At 49.5% G+C, this 25188-nt stretch overlaps 1 protein-coding gene across 1 annotated transcript; it reads left to right on the top strand.

Annotated features, from left to right (window-relative positions):
• Nucleotides 1-1976: 1976 nt before the first annotated feature.
• Nucleotides 1977-24817, top strand: MSANTD2 (Myb/SANT DNA binding domain containing 2; the record flags this gene model as incomplete). Its single annotated transcript, XM_084221372.1, is given in 6 exon segments — nucleotides 1977-2456; nucleotides 13897-13932; nucleotides 13934-13942; nucleotides 14526-14784; nucleotides 16405-16465; nucleotides 23036-24817. Coding segments are annotated over 6 exon segments (1698 nt in total). The 3' UTR covers nucleotides 23889-24817.
• Nucleotides 24818-25188: the final 371 nt, after the last annotated feature.

Below are 25188 nucleotides of genomic sequence, written 5' to 3' on the forward strand. Positions count from 1 at the left end.
CTGCTCTCGGCCGTAATGAGTGTTCAGGCCCTAATTAACCGCCACCCTTATTTGCATCCGGCCCGTCCCCCCCTTCCTCCCCGGGCCTCTAATTGTAGTCTGGCCAGCTCCGGGGGGCTTGGGGGTCCACAGCTGCGGGGACACTGGCAGCTGGTATGGCCATCTCAGGGTCCAGCAGCGGCGGGGACACCCCTCTAGAGATCCTGCTCTGGGGACACATGGGACGGGTGGCAGTGGGTACAGCTCTCGGGGGACACACAGCAGAGCTGGCTGTGGAGACATACATCCCTTTGGGGACATGCCTCAGGAGTGGCAGTGGGGACTCATCAGTGGGGGCACCTCTTTGAGGACACTCCAGGGAAGTGGGTGCATATCTTTGGGGACTTGGTGGCAGCAGAGACATCCCCTCGTGGTCACACCAGCAGTGGGGACTTCTGTTTTGGGGCATGGTGGTGGCAGACACATCATTTTGGGGACATGATGCAGGGCTGACTTTGGGGGGTGTCCCCTTCGGGGACGCCCCAGCTGTGTGTCTGTCTGGGGGCATGTCACAGTGGTGACAGTGGGTGGACATGCTGGCAACAGGGACAGCCCCTTGGGGATGTGGTGGCACCGAGGACATGCCAGAGGCAGATGCATCCCTTTGGGGACATGCCACAGGACTGCCATTGGGACATCCCTCTGGGAGCACGCTGCCCCATTGCACCCTCGGGGATGTGGTGGCAGCAGGAACATCCCTTTGAGGACATGTAGGCATTGGAGACGTCCCTGGTGGACGCTCCCTGGGGACAGCAGTGACAAAGAGCTCGGTCGGGGGGGGTGTGGGGACCCCCCCACATCCGCAGCCTCGCGCCGCCGCTAGCCCCTAATCCCGCTAATTAGAGGGGTATAATTACACTCCTGATCGCTTCTCGCCGCTGCCGGCGGGGACGGAGGGGCAGGGACAGACAGAGGCAGGGGGGATGTCCCCTTCCATCCTTCTTCCCCGCCCCCCCCCACCATTTGTTTAACCAACACGGCCCTAATTAAAGCGTTTAATTAACCAACCCGGGCGGGGGTCCCACAGGATCTCTCTAACCACCCCCCTTGGATGGGGGGGCATTTGAGGGGGTCTGGAGAGGTGGAATCTCCCCGACGCTCGTTAGTCTTGGCTTAACGAAGAGCTGGGGCGCAGCTGGGGTGTCCCCCCCACACCCCGCGAGCTGCGCCCGGGCTCATCAATCACGGTCACCCTTAATTGGGGTCCCGGGGTTTCGGAGGCACCAGGGCCGGGGGCACCAAGAGGTGGGAAAAGAGAGGTACCCGCCCTCCGGACTCAGCCTCAGTCCTTGGGGGATGCTCAATAATGACGTTTGGAGCTCTGGAAGCCCAGGCCTCAGGGGTGCTCCACACCACGGGTAGGGGGTGCCCAGCCCGGGGGGACGTGCTCGCCGGATGAGCGAGCTCAGCTCCAGCACGATGGGACTGCTCTTCTCCGAGGTTGGCGGGGCTAAACCTGACGTTTGGGATGTTCGGCCGCACATTTGCGGTCCTCGGGCCAAGGCAAATCCCGGGCGATGGGAGGGAGGGGTTGAAGGGTCCCTGCGCTGAGGGCTCTGAGGGGACCCTGCCCGGTGGGGGCCCCGCCCATCTCGGGACCACGCCCACCGGGTGGTGCTGAGGGTGCAAGCCACGCCTACCGATAGACCACGCCCACTCACCACACAAACTGTGTGCCCACCCATTTTATCGCCGCGCCCACTACGCCCGTGCCCCGCCCCATACCCGCCTCTGACCACGCCCCTTCCCCGGAACCACGCCCCCGCCCCGCCAGTCTCTCCCCTTGTTATGGTCACGCCCTCAGGTCACGCCCCCTTTCGCGTCACGGTCCCGCCTCCTCTGGCACCGCCTCTCCCGAGTGCGCCCCGCCCCCGAGCTACCGGAAGTTCCTCCCCAACCGTCGCGTCACTTCCGCCCGCTCGGTGCGCACCCCCATCATGGCGGCGCCCTGCGGCTCCTCGCAGCTCCCACCGGCCGAGCCACCGCTCCGCGTCCCCAAGATGGAGGTGTTGTCGCCGGGCTCACCGGGCGCGCTCAGCGACGGCAACCCCAGCCTGTCCGACCCCTCCACGCCCAGCGGCGCCTCCCCGCTGGGCGCGGGGCCGGCGGCCGGCGGGGCCGCGCTGGGCGCCCGTGGCGGGGCCTCGCCCTCCGTCTCCTTCTCGCCCGGCGGCGCCGCCGCCGCCGCCGCGGCCGCCGCCTGCCGCGGGATGTCCTGGACGCCTGCGGAGACCAACGCGCTGATCGCCGTGTGGGGCAACGAGCGGCTGGTGGAGGCGCGGTACCAGCAGCTGGAGGGAGCGGGCACCGTGTTCGGCAGCAAAGCGCCCGGGCCCGCCATGTACGAGCGCGTCTCCCGCGCCCTGGCCGAGCTGGGCTACGAGCGCACCCCGTCCCAGTGCCGGGAGCGCATCAAGGTACCCTGGGGGGCGGCGGCGCGGCCCGGGACGGGAGGGGAGGGTGGGCCGGGGGTCCCCGCGCTCGGCCGCCCGCCCGCGGGTTGGGTGCGCTCCCGGAGCGCTCTGGGCTCGCTTCCCCGCAGAGCTGTTCTCCCGAGCGTTCTCTGCTCCTGGGGCTGGGCCGCCGTGTCCCGGGAGTTCAGTCCCTCAGGATCTGTCCTGAGCATCCTTTGGCGCTGGCTCTGGGTGTCAGCCTGTCCTTTGGCCCTGGCTTTGGGGGCACCGTGTCCCCAGGGCTTGGCCTTTCGGGGTGTCCATGCTGCAGTTTTCTGGAGCGTTCCCTGGCTGTGGCACGGTTGTCCCCAGCACTGAGCCCAGCCCTCGCCCTGGCTGCAGGGTGTCCCATTGCCTGGCTCAGCTGCCTGGCTCCCCATGGTTCCATTGGTGTCTTCTGGCTGCCACGGCCTCTGTGTCCCTCCCTTGTCCCTGTAGCCTCCAGCAGCACCTTTGGGACACAGACGCTGCTTCCCATGGCTTCAGTTCCTCTCGTGTGGGTGGGCTGTGGCAGCATCCCAGTTGTTTGTGTCCCCTCATGGGGACAGCCCCAGCAGGATCTTCCCCCTGGGTGTCCTCCTTTGGCCCCAAGTGTTGTGGTTTGCTCTGTCCCCTTCTGTGTCCTTCAGCAGCCTCTGTCCATGAGGAGCTGGCCCTGGCTGCTCACTGTAGCCCCCTTGGGAAATCAGGGCTCCCAGTTCCCCCAGTAACAAGGGGTGGCTCTGGTTGCTCTTGCACTCCTGGCTCTGTCCTTTGCTGTGGAGTTGTTTTGTAGAGTCTGATGGCTCAACAGGAATGTTCTGTGGCTTCTCAGACCTCTTGAGTAATTGATAAACAGCCCCATGGGCTGTATTTTCCAGAGGGGCCTTTCCAGTTCCATCATTCCCTGGGGGAAAAGGGCTGGGTTTGGTTCCTGCTTTGGGAGCAGTTGCTTTGTGCATCCTGCTTTTACAGAGAGGAGACACTTGGATGATGTGGAAATCACTGTGGGATTTGAGTTTGTAAATGTGGATGATGTTTGGGAGGATGATTTACATGCTCTGATCTCCCTCTGGCTCTGGTTTCTCCTTTCCTGACCCATTAGGCTCCTGCAGCCACTTCAAATGATGATGGAGTGAGAAATAAATGTGTTGTTATTGCTTGGGCTCAGTGGACTGGTTGTTTCTCCCTTCCTCTTCCCATCCTTTAAAAACACCTGCTAGCCAAACTGGGCTGGGGCTGTTCAGGTGTCTACACCTGAGCTGCCTTTAATTTGGAAAATACATGGAATAAGGGATGCTGCAGCATCAGGAATGTCTGAGAGTGAGAGATTTCCACTTTGATCCCTGTTGATTAGAGCAGCCTGTCCTGGAAATAGATACTCAAAACAAACCCACTTCCTCTGGAAGTTTTGTGTTTCTGAATGTATTTCCCTCATCTCTGTGTATTTGCTGCTCAGGGATCTTTTTCCCTTGAACACACCCAAATATTTCTGGAGAGGAATGTTGCTGCACTGCAAAGCCTCTTGGAGTCCCTCATTCTCCAGGCAGCACTGACAGTACCAGAGGACACAGCCTGGAGCTGCACCAAGGGAAATTTAGGTTGGATATCAGGAAGAAGTTTTTTACAGAAAGTGATAGAGCTCTGGAATGTTCTGCCTGGGGAGGTGGTGCAGTCCCCATCCCTGGGTGTGTTTAACAAAGCCTGGATGTGGCACTGGGTGCCAGGGTTCAGTTGAGGTGTTGAGGCTGGGTTGCACTCAATGATATTGAAGATCTCTTCCAACCCAGTGATTGTGTGAATTTTCCTGGTGGCTCTCAAGGTGCTTGTTGCTTCAATCAGCTCTTACACAAACCTGTGAGCTTTGCCATAGGCAGTTGCATGAGGGAAAAGTTCCTGGAAGTGTTCTGGCTTTGTCTGGTTTTGGGCTGTGATGGGAGTCAGTGCTGTTGAGGCTCCCAGCCTCAGTTTTGGGGTGTGCTGGCAGCTTGTGAGGTGTCACCTAGCTGTCAGAACAGCCCAGAACTGGCTGTTTGAGTTTGGATGGTGCTGTTGCGTGGAGCTGATTTTGGGAGCATTTTTGTGATTCCCAGCAGTCTGAGCTCCTTGTAGCTGAGGGTTCTCCCACTTTCCCTTCAGAAGTGAGGCTTGAACACATCTTTGCACCTAAAATGCTCAAGCTTGGAAGAAACCACCCATCAAAGAGCAGTAAAAGAGCTCAAGGCTGATATTTATCACCAAGAGCAGCTCCTGACAGACCTGTTAGATGTTTCCATATTGCAGAACATCGGGGTGGACTCTCCTTCAACACTGTAATGCCCAGCTGGAAGGGAATTATCTGTCTTCCATCCATGAGTGTTCCTGTGCACAGCCTAGCCTCTCATCAGGCCATGCACAGGGGAGGAACAGCTGCCTGAATGCTGCTGTCTCTGGCACCATCCACCCAAACTTTGCTTATCCTGGATCCCCACAGTGAGGGCCTTCCTCAGCACAGTCACCTGCAGCAGCAGAAATGTGGCTTTTCCAAAGCCTTTGTGCTCTCAGTGGGTTTTGGCCTAGAATTGCTGGGAAATGAGCCCTTGTTGAGAGCTGTGAGCTCTCCTGGGTGTCAAGAATTTCCCTTGTTACAGGGATTATTAAGATAGTTGTAGCTGTTGCCAACCCTAAAGTCCCTGTTTTTGTAAGATTCCAGGCAGGATTGGCTGCTTGACATTTCCATGGTCCGCCACAAACAAAAGTTACTCCTGGATATGGAGGGGTCATGCATGGATTCTTCTGAGATGGAGCAGGAGGACTGTTATGTGCTGCAGGAACAAGAGGAGGGCACAGGCACTTTGGAATCCTCCACACTGAAAACAGGACTGAGGAGATGGTGATGAAGGAGCTGCATTGTTCCATTTATTACCCAAAATGTTCTGTGTTTCCATGGTTTTTAGGATGCTTAGTGTCCATCAGGGGACAGAAGCTTGAGGCTTTGCTGCTGGATAATAAAAGGTGCTTCAAACATTCCAGGTTCAGGTGGTTTTTAAATGAGTTTTAGATAAGGATGCCATACTGCTTCCCTTGGGAACACCTGCATTCCCTGGACACAGCCAAATCTTGAGTCTCGACTGCCAGGTGAGCTGGAAAGGAATAAGTCAGTTTGTAAGCAGAGGGTTCTCCAGTTGTATGGCACGGGTGCATTCTCTCTTAATTCAAACAGGGTGTGCAGAAAGGTCCCAATGCAGATTTTTGTCTGTCTCTCACCATCTGCATGTGCTTTTCTGCACATCAGCAGCTGGAACGAGGCCGCTGTCAGGTTGGAGCCACTCTGGAAGGGTCTGTTTCAAATTTAGGGATTCACATGTAACTGTTCCAGCAGCTTCTCCTTTGGAAAGAGACCTTGAGTCCAACTTGGTGGCTCTGAGATTTGTGGCTTGGGTAGCTCTGCAGTTGGGAGCTGCAGGAAGAATGGAGCATCTTGATTTCTGCCTGTTGCATTCCCAGAAAAGCTGTCTTGTGTGCCATAGCATCCTCATCCCTTCAAATCATGTTCTGTCCTTAATCCTTGTTTGTTCAGTGACACTCTCTGTTCTTTCCATCCATCCCTTTCCTATTCCCTATGTTCCTGAGCAAGGATTTAGCCTAGTTTTCTATCCTGAAACTCCTCACCTTCCCACAGCAGCACATGCAGAGCTGTTTGTTTTCAGGTTTGAACTTAGAGCTGGGATTTTGAGGCAGGTGATGGAGTATTTGGCCAAACCCTTTCCAGCCTTGCTGGGATCCTGTGCCCTGCACTGGGTGATGCTTCAACCAAGGAGCAGGAGGTTTGCTGGGAATTTAAGTGTGGGAAAAGGAGCCTTTGTCTTGAGCTGTGAAGCTGTTGTGTGAAGGCCACACAGCTTGGAGGTCACAGTCCATGGGGTATATGGAACATGTTCCATCATCCAATTGATGCAACAATTGATGATGCAATGATTGATGTTCCATCAATTCATCCTCTTCCAGCCACCCCAGGTGGCTGCAGGGAGGGGATGCTCTGGGAAGGCACAGGTGAGCTCAGGTGCTGCAGTCAGAGCTGTGTGAGTCAAGGGGTGTTTTCAGGCAGTAAATGCTTGTTTTGTTTTAAAAGAATGTTCTTGAAATAACAGGCTCCAGTTGTTTCTTCAATACTGGATTTTAGGCCTTTCTTAAAACCCATGGGAGATTTTCTGCTTCTCTTGCTTGCATCTGTATGGAAGGTGGAATCAAAGACTCGTCCTCCTGATGGCACATTGCTCAGCTGGGCTGAGAGCATTTCAGGGCTGGAAATCTCCTGGCTGGAGAGCTTTTCCCCAGCAGAGACAAATCCCTTCTTAGAAGTTGCTGTTAAAACTAATTTCAGGGCATTTTTAAAATGTCATTTCTTCAGCTACTGCAAAAATGTGAGTTCTGCTTTTATTTTGCCTTTCCCAGAGTCAATGCCAACCCATTGATTCAAAGAGAAGCAGTTCCAACATCTTGACTCCTGACTGCAGGAATTCCCAAGGATCACTGCCAATCCAGTTCCACTGTTGTCGGGTTTTTTTTGTGTGTAGCAACTTCCTCCTCCCCCCAGATAGGTGACTGGAGGTTTTGGATGGGTTGTGGTTGTCCACAAAAGTAATTTGTTTTTCAAAAGGAAAATAAATACCTTGAAGATGCTGGTTCAGTGCTTCAGGAAGAACAAATCATAGATGGGAGTGCCACAAACCACATGAAATGGGAAGAGATGAAAAATCACACCTGACTATCAGCTGTTGGTATTTCTTCCTTTAGGCAACACAGACATGATGATGGTGGGGCTTGTTTATAAGGGGGCTGTGGTTTTAGCTGCTCTATGATGTAAACAATCTGTAAACCTTGCATGGAGTTATTTTTTAAGGCAGGAAAAGCTGCTCCAGCTAAGCTGTCTTGGAAGCAATGCTTGCTGTGATCTAGTGTGAGCTGCTGGACATTAGAGGACTTCAGCAGAATTCCCTCCTTGGCTCCAGTGAGTGCGGGGGCCGTCCTTGTGATTCAAAAATGTCAAATGATGGAGCCTTGGTGCGTTTCATGGCAACCTGCCAACCATCCACCTTCAAAGCAACTTTGCCTTTGATTTGAGCTGACAAGAAGGATGGAGAGGGACTTTCTACAAGGGCCTGGAGTGGCAGAGCAAGTGGGAATGTCCTCCCAGTGCCAGGGCCGGGCTAGATTGGATATTAGGAAACAATGTTGTGTGAGGGTGCTGAGGCACTGGCATGGGCTGTCCAGAAAAGCTGTGACTGCCCCATTCCTGGAAGTGTCCAAGGTCAGGCTGGACAGGGCTCGGAGCAACCTGGGATAGTGGAAAGTGTTCCTGCCATGGCAGGAGGGGTGGAACAAGATGAGCTTTAAGGTCACTTCCAAACCAATTCCATGATTCTGGGTTTCTATTTCTTTCGAATGTGATGTGTTTATCTTGAGTTTATCTTAGTCCCAGGTCCCCATCCCATTAACTCCTGGGCTGTGATGTGTGTGGGTTTTCAGGTTACCTCCCCTTCTTCCCTTGGCTTAAATAGATTCAGATGTGCTGGGTTTTCCAGGCTGGGCTGTTTCTTGCCTTTCCTTGAATCCTTCCCAGCAGCCCAGCTTCTCATGTGCTCTGGTAGGTGGGAGCAACTTTTTGTTGACATTTATAGCAGGAAAAAATAAACCCTTCAGTGACAAAAAGCAGATTTAATTGTTTCAGTCGTTTGTGGGCCTGTGGCAGAGGAGCATTTCTGAGATGTGAATGTCATGTGGAATGAACACTCTTGGATTTGCTCTCAGCTGGGGTATTTGCAGAGTGCTGTTGTCCTGGTAAGAATCTGGCTTGAACTGCACATGCAGGACTAGTGTCTTTACAATCCAGTGGCTTCTGCAGCCCTGTTGTGTGTCTATGATACTCTGGCCTGATTGTCCTGGTGGACCTGGGCCATCCACTGCTTGTTCCATGGGTGCAGAATGATTCCCAGAGGGAGCTGGGAGGTTGTCTTGTTAAGACAGAAACAGTTGATGGTCAGGAGCTCATTGCAGGAGGACAGATTTGCAAAACTTGAGGATTAAATCTCATTTAGGGAGATTTGTGAACATTAAATCCTAGACTGGGCACATGCAGTTTTTTTCCTTTAGTGCTCTCTGACCATGGAGGACTCGGGAAGATGTTAAAAATCCTCCTGATTCTTGCATTGTGCTTCAAGCACTGTCACAGGGGCAGATTCCTGCTTACCTCCCTCTTGCTGAGTGTGTCAGTTTGGGGGCCCAGCAGACAAAGCTTTCTGGGATGCTGTGGTCTCACCTGTTACCAAACCTTTCACCATTAGTGGTGGAAATTTGGGTTCAAGTCACTTTTGGTATTTCAATTCCAGCTTTTCCCATGGATTTAGGGATTGGTCTCCCTGGTAACATATTCACAGCACAGTTGAAGTGATGTGGACCTTCCTCTAGAGACCTCAGGATCACACACAGCTGGAACAGTGTTGGATGTCAAGTGTTTTAGGGTTCTGAACGACACAAGCCATTTCCCTTGTGGTGCTGCCCATGTTGATGCTTTGTGCCACTTCACTGAAGCTCATTTTGGAGAGGAGGGTTTTCCCTCCCACCTGTGGAATGATTTGTGCTGCTCTTCCTCTGCTGGATGGGCTTGTGGACTCCCTCCATTCACTTGAGAGGGGGGACCAGCAGGGATTTGAGTCTGTGATCTCTTGGGACTTGCACAGACATGACTTCTTGAGTACATTTCAGACCTCTTTTCATCCAGGCTGCTGCAGTTTGGGTTTTCCTTAAAAGTCTGGTTTTGTGAGTGGTGTAATGATGTTTGTCCTGATCACAAGTAGATACATGCAACTTCAAGTTTGATTTTTGGAGTGAGCTTGTTTCCAAAGGCAAGGTGACCTACTCAGGTGTGGCTTTCATTGCTCCAAAGTAAGTAATGTTTGAACAGGTCGTGCCAGGAGCAGGTTGAAGCTCACTCAGGCATCTCATCCATTTAGGCTGGATATCAGTAAAAGGTTCTTTCCCCAGAGGGTGGTTGGGTACCTACACAGGCTTCCCAGGGAATGGTCATAGCACTGATCCTGCAAGAGCTCCAGGAGCTCCAGGAGCAACACCCTGAGACACATGGTGGGATTGTTGGGGTGTCTGGGCAGGGCAGGAGTTGGTCTGGATGATCCTTGTGGGTCCCTTCCAACTCAGGATATTCTGTGATTCAGTGATCTCTGCAAGCTGAGCTCTGTCTGGAGGACCACCCACTGCATCCAAACTCTTTACAAAGTTGTTGACTTGGTGGATTTGGAGGAGATTGGTACTTCTCTGCCTTCTCAAGCTCTAACAAGTTCATTCCTATTCTTTTCATCCAGTTCTGGTTTAAGAAAACCAGGAGCATCAAGAGACAGATGCCCAGCTGCCAGCCTTTCTGCTGGCAGTGCTGGAGTCTCCTCTCTAGGGGTCTGGCTCAGTTAGCAACAAATCCCTGAGTCTGAGTATCCTCAGCATTCTGATAGCAGCAAGCAGTGGAGCATCTTCCTAAGTGGTTGATTTGAGCTCTCAGCACTGTGGGCTCTGTTGTCACAGCACCACAGTCACTGGTTTCCTCACCCTGATGGGACACAGCCTGTTAAACCCCAGCTTCATTCACTCTTGGCAAAGTCCTGTCTCCTGGGGCCAACCTCTGCAATTGGCTGTGGAGCTTCTGTAAATAATTCCTGTCCAGGCAAGCGGGGTTTGTGTTATGTGTAACTGTGATTTAGAAACTAGCAGTGGTGGCTGTGTGTTTTTGTTCAGTTCCAGCTCTCCCTAGCAAAAACCTGAGTCTGCCCTGCCTCAGCTGATATCCCCCTACCTGTGTCTGCCAGGGTGACTTGGCTTCTTCATTGTCCACAGAGAGCTTTGTTCTTACCTCAGTCAAGACAATCAGCTGGTCTAGATTTACCCCCAACCCTTCTCCCCTCTTGTGAGGGCATTCCCATCACTTTTCCTCTGTACCAGAGCCAAATCCTTCAGGAAGTCCTTGTGTGTTTGGGTAAATCAGGACACAACCAAGGCCTTGCTCTTTGGTGTAGAGGGTAATTCACTGTGACAGCCATCATGTCCCCAGTGCTGTGTCCCCAGTGCTGTGCTTGGGGACAGTGCAGATGTGCAGCCAGCTGTGGGGCTGGAGCCTTTGCAGGCTGTGCTGCAGCAGCTCCTGGGACTGACCCTGAGCTGTTGGGGACCTGTTTGAGTGCTGGGCTCTCACCTTCTGCAGAGGGGTATTCGTATTTGTGGCCTCATGCTGGAGATGCATTGGTGTCATCAGCTGTCTTCCTGCAGTGCTGTGTGGCTCTCCCAAGAGTTTGAGATGCTGCTCTTCTCATTTTATTTTTAATAAACCACAGAAATGGGGCTTGTTGAGGCAATGCCCCATGTAAGTCTTGTGTTCTCCTGCCTTGCACATAGCTTTTAACCTAAAAGTTCATGAGCTGAAGTTATTGCACGGATTTGTTACCTTCTGCTCCCAGGAACTTTAAAATGGAGGCTTTGAGACCTTTCACTGTCCCCTACAACCACTTCAGGCTTCAAAAGCTGTTTCTTTTGTCCCAGTGTAGTTTTATCTTGTGTTTCCTGTGAGTATCCTGGCATGCTGAGGGAGGGAGCTGTTTGGCACTGCTGTTCTTTATTTGGGATATAAAGCTGAGAACTCCTCTGCTTTAAGTAAAAGAGCCTCTTTGAAGCTGAGTGTTGTGCTTAGGTGGTGCTCTGGGAGATCTGGACCCCTTTAGGCTGTTATAAATGAATCAATTTAAACAGATGAATGTGGACACAGCCACAGGCCACCCAACTGCTCTGCAGAGCCCATAGCTTCTCCCTGAGTAAGAGCATGTCTCAGATCAGGGATCTGGAATTCCATGTTGGATGACCTCAGGTTTTATATAAAAAGCTTGCTGTGGTCTGGTCCTCCCTCATCTTATTTTTTTTGCTGGGAGGAGGACCATGTCTGCAGCCTTCCTAAAGGTTTTTCTCATCCTCATCCTGCAGTTCCTGCAGAGCTCCAGGTTCTTCGGTGGCTTCACTTGTAGAGATGAGGACTCGTGAGTTAGAAATGGTGAGAAAATCCACAATGAGCTTTGTGACTGTCTCCTCCTTTGGTTTTCCTGATTATAAATTAAGTGGGGATAATGTGTGTTCGTGTTGCAGGCAGTGTTGCAGAACAATAAGCAAAAGCCTCGGTCTCTTCCAGTCTGAGCAGTCACTGGGCAGTGATCAGGTCTGTTTTCAGTTACTTGTCCTAAATTTCCTGCTTTCTGTATCTGTATCAATCTGTGTATGTGCACTTCAGGAACCACGGAGCAGGAGTTGAGCTGGACACCGGGAGGAGTAGAGGAGGTGCGTAAGAAAAAACAGATCTTAGATCTTGGAGAGCAGAATAAATGGTGAGAGAAAGGTTGAGGATTATAAAATGTTCAGGTTTCCTGAGGCCTGAGCAATTTTTTAGGTCTTACCAGGCTCTCTTCTCAGAAGAGAAGCCTGTGGGCTTACATGAAACAAGGCTGACTCGTGGTATTTGGAGGGAACATCAGGAGAAGTTGTAGGGACTGCCTTTTGGAGACCCTGGGGGAGAGCCTCCAAGAAGAAAGAGCTGGCAGGAATCTTGATTCTCCAGCACACAAGACCAAGGAGCCAGCAGCTGCTTAGCCACAGGCCCTTTGGTGCTTTGGAAATCCCTATATTTGAGACTATTTCCCTCAAATTTTTGGTCATTTGCTTGCAGAAGCAGATGTAACACAGCCTGGTGAGCATCTGGGCAGTACCCCCAAAAGTATCTTCACCCTTAAGAGTAATGAGCAGTCACACCTTTGCTCATTTATTTTCATCCCCCTTCCTGTGTTGCTCCCTTTAGTTTTTCTACTTGTCTGCATTGACTTGCTGCTAAATTATTTTGATAGTAAAATAAGCCAGATTGCAGCCTGACTGAAATAATTAATTACTACTAGGCTACAACCTAGTGTGGGATCATCCATAACCCCATTGGTGGGGAGAGATGTTTGAAGCAGGTGCTGAAAATAGGGTGTGAAAATAGAGTGGCTGAGGGTGTGGGGCATTCCCAGAGGGCTTGGCCAAGCGTAGGGATGCTTTGGAAACAGTTTCTTTCACTTGAAGGCTGCTAATAAATTCATCTGGAGGCTCTAAATCCATGTTAACTCCTATGGATAAGCTAGCACAGGTGCAAGAACTGGGGCCTGGGAAATATATTTTTTAAAATCTAACTTGGGTGGATTTTAGAGTCTGGGAGTAAAATGACTTTGCCCTTATCGGTCAGTGAGATTTGAGCTGAAAGGAGAGAAATTGGAGTGAGAAAGCTGAATTCTAAGAACCTAATGTATCTATACCCCAGCCTGAGGGAGCCCTCTTTGCACCAGCAAATAGCAACAGGTTTCTTGGCTGGGTTTTGGTGCTAGGTTGCCACAGCAGGTTGTTTTCCACCCTGCTCACAGACAGAAAGTTAAAATGTGCTGGTGTCCATCCAAAGAGGATCTGCCTGTTTACCCTGAGGTAGTAATGGCAAAAGTGGGAAGGGTTCCGCCTTAAACCGTGGAATAACTCATGCCTGTTGTTGCCTGTGTGTTTATATGGGTTATTTTTTATTTTGTGTTGTTTTCGTGTGTTTTTGTTTAAAACAGCAGGGTAATACTGACTTGCTGCTTAGCGGTTTTGCTTCTGCCCCCAGGGCTCTGAATCTCAGGAGGAAACTGGTTAGAAATGTATCCCTTTGCTGCTGATGCTGTTAAACCAGTGTATGAGGAGCATTAGGTAGGTTCCAGCTTTCTGGAGTTTTAAAAGTTCCTTTCTTTGGGGGGAAAAAAAAAAACAAGTAGTTTTTGTAATGATGTGTCCATTACAGTCCTCCTACAGAAAGCAAGGGAGCAGGACTAGTCCTTCCCAAATTAAAGCCTCTCTTGATTTCTGGAGACAGCTTTGCCACTCAACTTAGAACCTCAGCAATCTGATGAATCTAATTTTAAAAAAAGTTAATGTTTTCTAGCAGTTTACCAATCTGAAAAAATACCCAAGACCCAGAAAACCTGGGGCATATCATTGTCTTTCAAAATCAGAGCAGTGGTAGAATTAAAACCACATTGAGGGTTGTGTAGAAAGCTTTAGCTTTTTTTACCCCCAAGTTGTTGTCTTTTGCTCCAGATTAGGGGGAAAACATGGATGGAACCATAGGCTTATCCAGCAGCAATGAAGTGGCTTAGCCCTTGATGTGGGATGTCAAAGGGATCACCAGAACTGGGTGAGGCTTCGGCATCTGTGTGGGAGGTTCTGCCCCAGCTCTGTTTAAGAGACTGCTCTTACCAAGCCACCTCAGTGCTGTTACTTACTTGATGCTTGATATCAAAGTCTGGGAACTGGGAGCATTATTGATTTGACCTCTTTTAAATTTCAGCAGCTTCACAAGAGACAGAGTGAGTTAGTAAGGAATGCAAAAATATGTAAGTAATAAATATTTTCCTAGCTGAATAGCTTAGGCATATCCATTTTGTACCTTGTGTCTTCTTACCAGAGTAAGGAAGGTTGGACTGTCTTTGCTTTTGGGGAAAATCTTTCTGTTTTCCTTTCTCTCTCCTCCCTGCTTTCCCCTCTCCACGCTGTGGGCACAACACCAGCTCTGCTTTCTCCTCCTCGTAGTAGGTGTGCATTTTCCTGGCTGATTGGTGTCTCTGACTGGGGGGCTCTTGGTATTTTTATTTTATTTTTTCCCTGCATCCATAGGAAATCCGGAGGTTTTTTTTAAGTGAGAAAGAGAATAAATTACCCAATTTAAATCTGAGGAATCTGTAGCTGCTACACAACTTGTCCTGTGTCATAGATGTTAACGCTAAGCGGGAATGTTGGATATATGTGATGCTTCCTGGTGGGTGTAGATTAATTTGGGAGCATTGCTCACGAGCGTGGGGCAAATATGGCCAAGAGAAATAACCCTCAAAGCCCTAAACCCTGCCTGTGTGACTGTGTGTGAGTGCCTGTGTGTGAGTGCAGCCCCACACCCCTGACTGAGCTGCTTCTCTCTCTCAGACCCTCCGCAGGTGCTACAGCCGCGTGAAGGAGCACGGCGTCGGCAAGAGGAAAAGCAGCTACACGTTTGAGCAGCTGGAGCAGGTGTTTGGGCAGGGAGGATGGGATTCCCAGCCCTGCCAGCCCGTCCTCATCAACAGCAGTGGCTTGTACCAGGAGCTGGAGTCGGACGGCAGCACGATGGAGGAATACTCTCAGGAGGACTGGGGAAACCACAGTCAGGATCTTCACTGCTACCAGACCGGCGAGCAGGAGTTGGGTAAGAAATCCCATCTTGGCACATCTCCCTCCTTCAGCTTCACCTGTGCTCCACACACAATCTCTGTACCAGCTTTCACCTCTCGGACAGAATGTGCTCACTGTGCAAACACATCCTTGGGGAGAAAAGGGACAGAAATTCCTCACTTAATCAAAAACAAGCCATGGGTCAGGACTGGAGGAAAGAAGGGCTGTTTGCCCAGAAACAGCAGAGGTGACACCTTCCCTGTCTGTCTTTTCCCTCCCAGTTTTACTTTCCTTCATGGGATGCTGGAGATATTTTCCCTTCCAGTGGTACCTGGGTGTTACCATTCAAACACCATTTGCTTTAATTGTGAATCGAGGTTTCAGCCTGCTGCTGGCAACACCAACAACTGTAAAAAATGTTGCTCTTTCTTATTTACCTTGATATATTGATATTAAACATGTCAATATATTTATATCCAGAGGTGTGGCCTTTTTTAAAATGAAAAAGCAAACTCACACTTGATTTTTGAGACCTAAACCAGACTTCCATGTACTTTTCTTGCCTGAATTATTGCTGTCTCTGCCTTAAAGTCAATTTTTAAATTAATTTGGAGGTTTTATTTTTGCTCATGGCTTTTTGAACTTTGTTTAACATATCAGGGTACCACATCCCTGATACAAAGCACTCTCCAGTCTGAGCAGTTCTGGGAAGAAGTGAGGCATATTTCTCTCAAGCTACTGCTCTTATGGGTGTGTGTTCCTGTGTTCCTCCCTTGCCTGAGCAGGGTTTTTTTCACAGCAGGAGCTTTGAGTTGATCAGATCCACTGGAGATGCAGGTGAAGAAGGCAAATTGTATAAAGGCTTTTTTTCCCCCATTTGTAGGATGAAAGAGGGAGAGGAGATGCAGTTGGGTGTCTGTACACATCTGTGTTTGGGGGACTGGTGAGTCAGGATGCTTTGGAAGAGCCTGAGATCGCAGTTTAATGTTAAAATTTGCAAGTTGGCTGTTAACCGCATTCCAGTTCCTCAGACTCCTTCCCTGGGGGATTTAAAAGTCAGAAATATGTGGGAGAGAAACGGTGGGGAGAAGAAAACGTTACAAAACGTATGGAAATGATGGCTAATTCTGTCTGGTGTGGCTTGTTATGGTGAGTCAAGCTGGGATCTCCTGGTTTGTCACCAGTTTTGGGGACATTTGCGTGCTTGGGCTGACGATGCCCTTCACGCTCAGAAGTTGTGAGCAAAGCACTTGGCACACAACGTCTGAATTGAACACAGATGCAGTTCTGCTGCTGCTTCCTCTTGAAATGTGCCATTAGAAGCAGAATTGCTTTTTCTTTTTTTTTTTCCTTGAAACAATGTAGTTTTCAATTCTGTCAATGTGTGAATTAATGGATGGGACTGGAGCCTTGTCCATGAAAGGTTTTGAGAGAGATTCAGATCTTAACTGACCATATCTCTTCCAAATTAAAGAAAAACTCAATCAATTACAGAGGGTGTAGGAGCTGGAGCTGTCTCATGCAGAACTCCAGCAGACTGCCTGGCTTAGGAAGCAACTCAGATTTATTTTTTATTTAATTTCAAGCTCTTTAAAAAAAAAACCCTAAGAACATTATTTAAAATCTAATTATGTGTTGGAATTTTACCTTTCAGATGAAATGCCTACCACAAAAAGAACATTAAAGATAAAACAGGAATCTTCAGAAGACACGCAGTAAGTAATTTATGAATGTTTTACCCTGGAATGTATTTCCCTGGGGATAATGTGCAGGAGGGGAGGATATTTGAAACTTCTGTTTATAATTATAAATACATTGTGCAAGACTATTCATACAGTTGAATCTGCTTTATGCATTATTCCCATTACCTCAGAACAACTGAAAGGCTTCACAACTCTGTTTCTCCTTGGCTTTGCCATTCAGCAAACAAAACGAGACTTACTACATGGATGTGAGGACTTAAACCACGGATAGAATCCACAAGAGCAACTCCCTTCTTTGGTGGGAAAGCATGCCAAAGCTTGGGAGTCTCTGACTTTCATTTTTATAACTTTCCAGACCTTACTGGTAACCTTTTGGCTGGGTTTAATCTAGCAAACACTGGAGCCTTTTGAATGCTTTGAGCATGTGACCCTCCCTTGCCTCTCCAACAATAACACAGAGCATTCCCAAAAATGAAAGGAATTGTGCTGTATTTACTCTATCCAGGGCAGCTTTCTGCCAGCCTTTTGCGGTGGTTGTGGGTCTGTCTGCAGTGGGAGTGAGCCCAGGCTCACAGATCCTTTGGGGTTCCTCACAGGAACTCCCACACCAGTGGGTTTTAGTGTTACTGGGATTTTCCATGGTAGAAAATCAGCTGTTGTAGGGTAGGAGGTCATCAGCACTGGGAACAGCAGCAGAGCATCCGTGATGAGTCATATAGAACAGAGGCTTTGTACTGTAACTCAATGAAAAAAAATTCTCAAAAAAATTTAACATAAATATAAATAAACAAAAAGAGAAACAAATTTAAAATAAAATAACTTAAGAAAAGAAAAAATTTAAAAGAAAAATAATTAACGAGAAGCTTCCATGGCATGGTGTAGCTTTGGCAGACTCCCTCCTTCAGGTGGATATTCACATAGCCAAAGGTGACTTTTTTAATTCACATGGAGCAAATTCATTTTAACAACTCAGGGACAACCTGGAGAAAAATAGTTTTTTTCAGTATAAACTTTGTTACTGCCACTTTGAATGGTTTCTTTGTGCTGTTCTGGAGTAATTTTACCTTTAAGGAGCTCCATAGCAAATAATCCTGAATTTTCTGAGGCAAAGGCTTGGACCACATGAATCTTCTCTTCCAAGTTTTAATGTTTATGTGAACAGCTGAATTAGATTGTGGTAAATGAGACCTTTTAAAGTTTTATGTTCATTTTTCCCCCCAAATTCCCTCTAAAACGCAGTGGAGTCTCTGAACTCTGGGGCATTTTGTGAAGCCAGCGATAAACTCATCCTGCGTGCAGAGTGGAAGCACAGAGCATTTTCCAACACACAGATATGATAAAAGCTGCTTTTCCCCTTGTCTGTGAGGAGAAGGAACTTGTAAACTCTGACTCAGTAGGTTAAAAGCAATCAGAAGATGCACAGCTGATACAAAGATAAGCTGGGTATTTATTTATTATCTTAAAAAAATAAAATTTCATCTAAAAGCCACAGTAGATAAATAGTTGTCCAAGTCTTTCGCCTCTTTGCATGGCATTTTAAAATGCAGATAGCCTACTTCAAAGTCAGGTTCATCTGCCTTTTTGGTCAAGGGCAGATTTTCAGCAGAAATTGTTTCCAGAAATCATTCAAATCCTGGTGAAACTTGTGGTGTGCTTTTGGACATAGAGAAACAGAATTCTAGAATGGTTTGAGTTGGAAAGGACCTTAAAGCTCATCTCATTCCAATCCTCTGCCATGGGCAGGGACACCTTCCACTGTCCCAGGTTGCTCCAAGTCCTGTCCAGCCTGGCCTTGGACACTCCCAGGGATCCAGGGGCAGCCACAGCTGCTCTGGGCACCCTGTGCCAGGGCCTGCCCAGCCTCACAGAGAATTCCTTCTGAATATCCCATCCATCCCTGCCCTCTGGCAGTGGGAAGGCACTCCCCCGTGTCCTGTCACCCCATCCACTGTCTCAAGGCCCTCCCCAGCTTTCCCCAGAGCTTCTCCTCTCCAGGCGAGCACCCCCAGCTCTCCCAGCCTGGCTCCAGAGCAGAGGGGCTCCAGCCCTTGGAGCATCTCCGTGGCCTCCTCTGGGCTCCAGCTCCAGCTCCAGCTCCAGCTCCTTCCTGTGCTGGGACCCCCGAGCTGGAGGCAGCTCTGCAGGTGGGGTCTCACCTGGGGGGCAGAGGGGCAGAATCCCCCCTGCCCTGCTGCCCAGGCTGGGGATCAGCCCAGCACAGGGGGGTTCTGGGCCAGGGCCTGTCCAGCTCTCCCCCACCTGCACCCCAAGAGCTTCTCCCAGAGCTGCTCTCCATCCCTTCATCCCCAGCCTGGATTGAGCCTGGGGCTTGCTCTGACCCAGGTGCAGCACCTGCCCTTGGCCTTGTTGAACCTCATGAGATTCCTCAAGGCCCCTGACTGAGCTTGTCCCGATCCCTCTGGATCCCAGGCTGTCCCTCAGTCATGGAGCAGGAGCACAGGGAATGGGAGCACGTTGCTGCAGGTGCCAGTGCAGGTTTGTGTGAGAGCCAAGAGCTGTTTAAACCCCAGCACTGGTGTCTCCTTCTCTCCTCAGATCCCCAAGGACCCGACGCAGCGATGGCTCCGGGAACTCGCTGCGCTGGGCACTGCTGGGTTCATGTTGTGCAGTTTGGTTGTGCTCATAACAGGAAGTTTTTTGCCATCAGCTCATGTAGCCAAGTGCTATGGCATGGGAATGGGTGTGAGCAAACGAGAAAGCAAGGGATAGGGAATGTCTGTATCAGGTTCCTCAAGTACCAATTAATAAATATAGTGATATGGTTATTTTTATGGGTGAAGGAGGGCTGGATGAAGATAAGGTGTAACAGAGTCCCAAAACACTGAAAGGGCTGGGGAAAAGTGAGTTATAAATCTGGGAGGAAAAAAAGGCCAGTTGTAGCTTTAGGGATTTAGTGGGCACTCTATGGATAGCTTTTAGTTACAGCACGTGTACATCCTGCCTGGGTGTCAGAGGGCAGATATCCCATGTCCTCTGAACTTCCCAACAATGTGGGTCAGCACAGCTGCCCCCACTCAGGCTGTGTGTCTCCAAGTGACACACAGAGGGCCATGGGCTCCTCTAGGGGGACATAGTAAAGGTGCTGCAAAGGCCAGAGCCCCTCTGCTCTGGAGCCAGCCTGGGACAGCTGGAAGTGTTTACCTGGAGAGAAGGCTCCAGGGAGAGCTCAGAGCCCCTGCCAGTGCCTAAAGGGGCTCCAGGAGAGCTGAGGAGGGTCTGGGGACAAGGGATGGAGGGACAGGACACAGGGAATGGCTTTGCACTGCCAGAGGGTTAGATGGGATATTGGGAAAGAATTCCTCCCTGTGAAGGTGGGGAGGCCCTGGATCCCTGGGAGTGTCCAAGGCCAGGCTGGATGGGGCTTGGATCAGCCTGGTCTAGTGGATGCTGTCCATGGTAGGGATGAGAATGAGATGAGCTTTTCAGGCCAAATGCTCTGAGTCTGTGACACACAGGGACTTCCCAGCTTTCACTTTATTTTTGACAGTAGGGGAAGCAAAGGGCAGTAGGTAACCTGTGTCCATGTCCCATCCTCCATCAGGATGCTTCTTCCCCATGTCAGCTCTGCTGTTGCCTGCCCTTGGCTGTTGTCTCCAAATAAACTGTTTTGAAAAGTGAAATACTGCTTAGAGGCTTTAAGAAGTGGTTTGATTCACTGCTGGCTTTGGGAAGATGAACTAGAGAAAGCTTGTGGATCTTCACTGTAAGCAGCTGTTCCGGGCCCTTTGAAGTCTGCCTGGTTTGGAAGCAGCCTTAGAACAAATTTGCGCCTACTCTTGTCTCAAGATTTTCCTCATTTGAATTGCAAAAGCTTCCAAGGAGGAAGAAATGCCTGTCCCAGACTCCAGCAGGGAGGTGATAGTTTGATGATGAGGGAAAATCCAGCTCTAGGGCACCTTCTGCAGCTGAAAAGTGAGATTGTCCTGAGATACGCAACAGGTTAAACCCTCTGCTCAGCTCCCATTGTCCTCCTGAAAAATGAATCATATTAACAATACAAATAAAGCAAATACATAAGTACATGTTTAATAAATAATTTTTAATTGTTGAATGAATGAAAATTACATTTGAAATTAATAATTCAATAATAGTAGTTTTTACTGCTTATGATATTTTTGCTTGGCTGAGTTGTTAAGATCCTGGATACAGCCTGGGAATGCAAAGCTCAGCCAAGTTGGGTCCTGGCAAAAGCAAGAAGATGCTAAACCTGAAAAGCAAAACTCCTTAAAATTCATTTTTCACTGTTCTTCTCTGTGCTGGGAGCAGTGGGTTCTTTGTGGAAAGCCCTTCTCAGTCTGCTGCTGAAGCTCTGCTCTCATGCAGTGATTCCCATTCCCTGCAGGAGCAGTTGCAGTGACTAATGCAGCCGAGCTCGGGTCTGGGTTGTGCCGAGCTAAACCGAGCAGAGTATTTATAGTCACTTAATAAAGGTGGGGGCTTTGCTTTCAGTTCCTCACTCTGCTCCTCAGCTGTTGAATGAAAACCTGCCCACGCTGTGCTCTCCTGTCTTTGCCTTGGGAAGGGAATAACTGGAGCTCAGCTGCTGTCAGGAGTGGAGCGTGTGTGCCAGTGCTGAGACACCGAGTTGTGCTCCAGCACTGACCTGTCCCCTTGGCTCTCCTACCCCCTTGTGCCCAGAAGGTAAACTTGCACTTCCAGAAGCCTCAAAAAGATATTTTCCAAGCATGGCAAAGCATCAGGGAAGCTTTAAATCAGTTTTGCCAGTGTTTGAGTGAATGGAAATGGATTTGGGGTAAATATGCATTCTTCTTGTCTGGGATTTCTCTCTGTTGCTGACAGGTAGTGGGACTGACTCCTCAGAATAACTTGTAGTAAGAACTTCAGTGCTGATGGAATCAGTGTTTTTAAGAACCCTTGGGCTGTGCTTGTCTAGCCTGTCCCTCCTCCGTGCTCTAGAAACTTAGTTACACTCCAGTTGTGCTGGAAATGCACTTCCCAAAATGCCTTTGAAGGTCTTTTCAGGGAGCTTCTGACATGGTTGGTGCTACAAGGCAGGTGAGGTTGATGAGGTGGTGATGGATGTGGTGCTGATGTCACTCTGAGGAGGGAGCTGTCCCAACCTGGATGCTCAGAAAGGCTTGAGGGGCTTGGACAGTACAGGTGAGGTTTGCAGATGGTGTGCACCAACCATCATATGTCAAACCAGAGCTCAGGGTGTCCTGAGCCCAGAGGACACCCAGCAGTTGGAATCACATGCCTTGTACTTAGAGCTGTGAAAGGTTTCTTGGGATGAAAAGCTCTAGAGTGGGGCCACTCCAGCACCACAGGAAGGCTCTGCAGCTCCCAGTCCAGTTTTCTTTGAACCCTTACGTACATTATGATGGAAGAGCAGCTACTCCCCACAGGGATGTATTGGGCAGGAATGCACCTGCCTCAGTCAGCCTTGGCTGTGGGGTGTCATGTCTGCTCTTAGAGGCTTCATGTCCCTCACCAGTCTGGTGCAGGACTCTGTTGGGAAGCTGTTGGGAAGGGCTGGTTTTAGGGAGTTCAAATGATCTGGAGGAACCTGTAGGAGCAGGGAAATTTGCGTGTGCCCTACACAAGACCTGTGCCGCTTGGTACAGTATGTCCTCCTGGTGGGGTGTGGAAGGAAAAAAAATCCTCTTGGGAGTGCAGTGGCCTTCACAGTTCAGCTTTCCAGGTGTGGCACAACAGATAAAGGAAGGAGAATTGCATGGGAAGATCTTTTACATCCCATTTGTTGGACCAAGAGAGGTTTCTCCGTTAGCAAACAAGTTGCATTATCTTCTACAGCTTTGATTATAGGACAATAACTTTCCAAATTAGGAGTTCTCCCTACTAGCTAATTACACCCTAATGGTCTCATTTATCCTGAAGGAAGCTGTTCCAGCTCACTGCAGGTGCATGCAGATGCTCTCTCCTCATGTAAAGCCCTCTCTGAAACCTTGCTGCTGGAAGTGAAAACACTTTTTTGGGAGCATGAGGATTTCCTAAATGGCTGTCTGGAGGGATTGTCACTGTCCATCCCACAGCATCTGGGATGTGTCTGGGAGCATCTTCTGCTGCAGGGGTTTGGTCCCTTGAGCTGTGTTTCCACCCCAGCACTGGGACAGAGCCCTTGGGAGCGGCTTCATGCTCCCATTGGGGTTTTTACAATTACAGTCCCATTTGCTGGCATTAATTTGGGGATAACAACGAGGCAGAAATGTTTTGAGTGGCTGTTGTGAGTTTGGGATGCAGCTCATGAACCATGTGCTGACAGAAGCCCAGGATTGTAAGGAATGACCCAGCAGTTAAGTCTCTGTTTATTTAGCAGTGCCAGATACATGCTTCCTTGGAGATGCTTTGATATCAGGAGGAGTTGGGGTTGGGTTTGTTTTTGTTTTGTCAAGATTAATTTAAAATTCCCCCATCAGGGTGTTGTTACAACCCATAAACTGCCCCAGAAATGTAGTAGTAGTAAAAGTCAGGCAGGAAAGCTGATGGGGATTAATATTTTCTGAATGTTGGTGCATTCCTTGGCAAAGTTTTTCGGCTCTGATGCCTTTATCCTTCTCTCCCTGTTTCTCTAATTTCCAGGAAGCGTGACGTCATGCAGAACATTATGCAAATCTTGGAGTCGGTCCAGTTGAAGTGGGAGCTGTTTCAGAGCTGGACGGACTTCTCCAGGCTCCACCTTTCTAACAAACTGGCCATTTTTGGCATTGGGTACAACACCCGCTGGAAGGAGGATATCCGTTACCACTACGCGGAGATCAGCTCCCAGGTGCCCCTGGGCAAGCGGCTCCGGGAATATTTCAACTCGGAAAAACCGGAGGGTCGGGTGATCATGACCCGAGTACAGAAAATGAACTGGAAAAATGTTTATTACAAATTCCTGGAGATCACCATCAGCGAAGCCAGATGCTTGGAGCTGCACATGGAGATCGACTGGATTCCCATCGCTCACTCCAAACCCACTGGAGGGAACGTGGTGCAGTATTTATTACCAGGAGGGATCCCAAAAAGCCCTGGCCTGTATGCCATTGGATATGAGGAGTGCCACGAGAAGCTCCCCTCCCCTCTGGCCGAGCACCGGGCACCCGACCCCAGCAATGAGACTCCAGGGGAGCTCGAGGTCCCCTCGCCACAGGCCTCCCTTCGGGTGGATATGGAATCTGCCCGGATTATCTACTGTTACCTCGGCATCGCCGAGGTCCGGACTCTCCAGCAGTGCCTGTTTTTACACTTCCAGGCAAACACCAAAACCTTCAGCAAAGATTGGGTCGGGATCAACGCCTTTTTATCTCAGAACTGCGTCGTAGAGCCCGGTGTCTCACCCAAATCCATCTACATCAAATTTGTGGAAGTGGAGAGGGATTTTCTGTCTGCTGGCTCTTTGGTAGAGTGCCTGGAAAAAGCCATCGGGTACCCCTTAAAATTTAACAACTGAGTCTCGTCCTTCATAAGGATCAGGGCTTTCCGCCCCATTTTCCATCTCACTCGGATCCTGTCCGTTCCCATCGGGGCACGGGGACTTTTCCGCCCGGCAGCGCCTGTGGGAGCTGCGGGCGCTCCCCACCCGCCGGGCCCGGCTGCGGCCGCAGCGGCGTGGCCGGGAGCAGCGCCCGGCCCGCGGGACGACCGTCGGTACATTCCACATGGGACAGGCTCGTGCACACGGCGTTTTCATACCAGAACTGAGGGTTTGGTCTTTCCTTTCTTCCACGGTGTCTCATTTGGATGCATCCGTCTCTAAGTGTTACTCTGGATCTGACTCAATAAGCAATAGATAACGGCGAGGGAAGCCCCAACTCCCGGCCCGGGGACTGTTTTTCAAAGCCACCCTTAGATATCTTGTATATAATTTAGAACTTCACTTTTTTCACCATCGAGTGTTCTCCTCTCTCCAAACAGTGTTGCCTGCAAAGACTTTGGGTTCCGTGACGTATTCCACATCCTTAGTAGCGTTGCCATATCTGCTTTTATTTTATTTTATTTTATTTTATTTTTATAACATTAAAATAATTCCTGGCTTTTTTTATTTTTTCTTTATTTTTTTCCTCATTATTTTTTCCCTATTTTTCTCTTTACTGTCTTTTTTAATCATTTTTTTTCTCTTATTTCTCTCCTTTTTCTCTTCTTTTTCTTTTTTCTCTATTCCTCTTTTTTCTTTTTTTATCTTCTTATCTTGTCATTTTTATTTAAATTTAATTTCTTTATAATTTTCCTTTTTTTTTCTTTTGCTTCTTTTCATTTTGTTTTTTATTATTATTTCCATTTTCACTTTTTACCCTTTGTTTGTCTTTTCTTCTCCTTTCGGTTTCCTTTTTTCCTTTTTTTTTTTTTTCAATCGACTTCCAAAACTCTCTGTGAGAACAACCTGGCAGCTGGGAAAAAACAATGATTATTTTTATTTGTTTTGTTGTCGACCCATTGCTTATGGATACAATCAAAGCTGTGAGAAGGGGAAGGTGGGGAGGGGGAGGGAGTGGGAGGGGGGTGGGGGAGGACGCATTTATGCCTTTTCAGCGTGTTCCTGCTCCAGCCCCGCGCCGCCGCCGGGGCCGGTGGGTTTTATTTCCTGGAGCTCATCCATCGGTGACGTTGTGACATACGATGAATGTGTCGGTCCTAATAAAATCAAACAAACACGTACAGAGTTTTCCACGCAGCCTTCTCCTTCTCTGGGGCAGTTTGGGGAGGTGCCGAGCTCTTCCCTGTGGATTTTCCCATCAGGGCTTTGCTCCCGG

The sequence above is a fragment of the Fringilla coelebs genome (assembly GCF_963513975.1).
Source record: "Fringilla coelebs genome assembly, chromosome: 25".
Taxonomy (NCBI): Eukaryota; Metazoa; Chordata; class Aves; order Passeriformes; family Fringillidae; genus Fringilla; species Fringilla coelebs.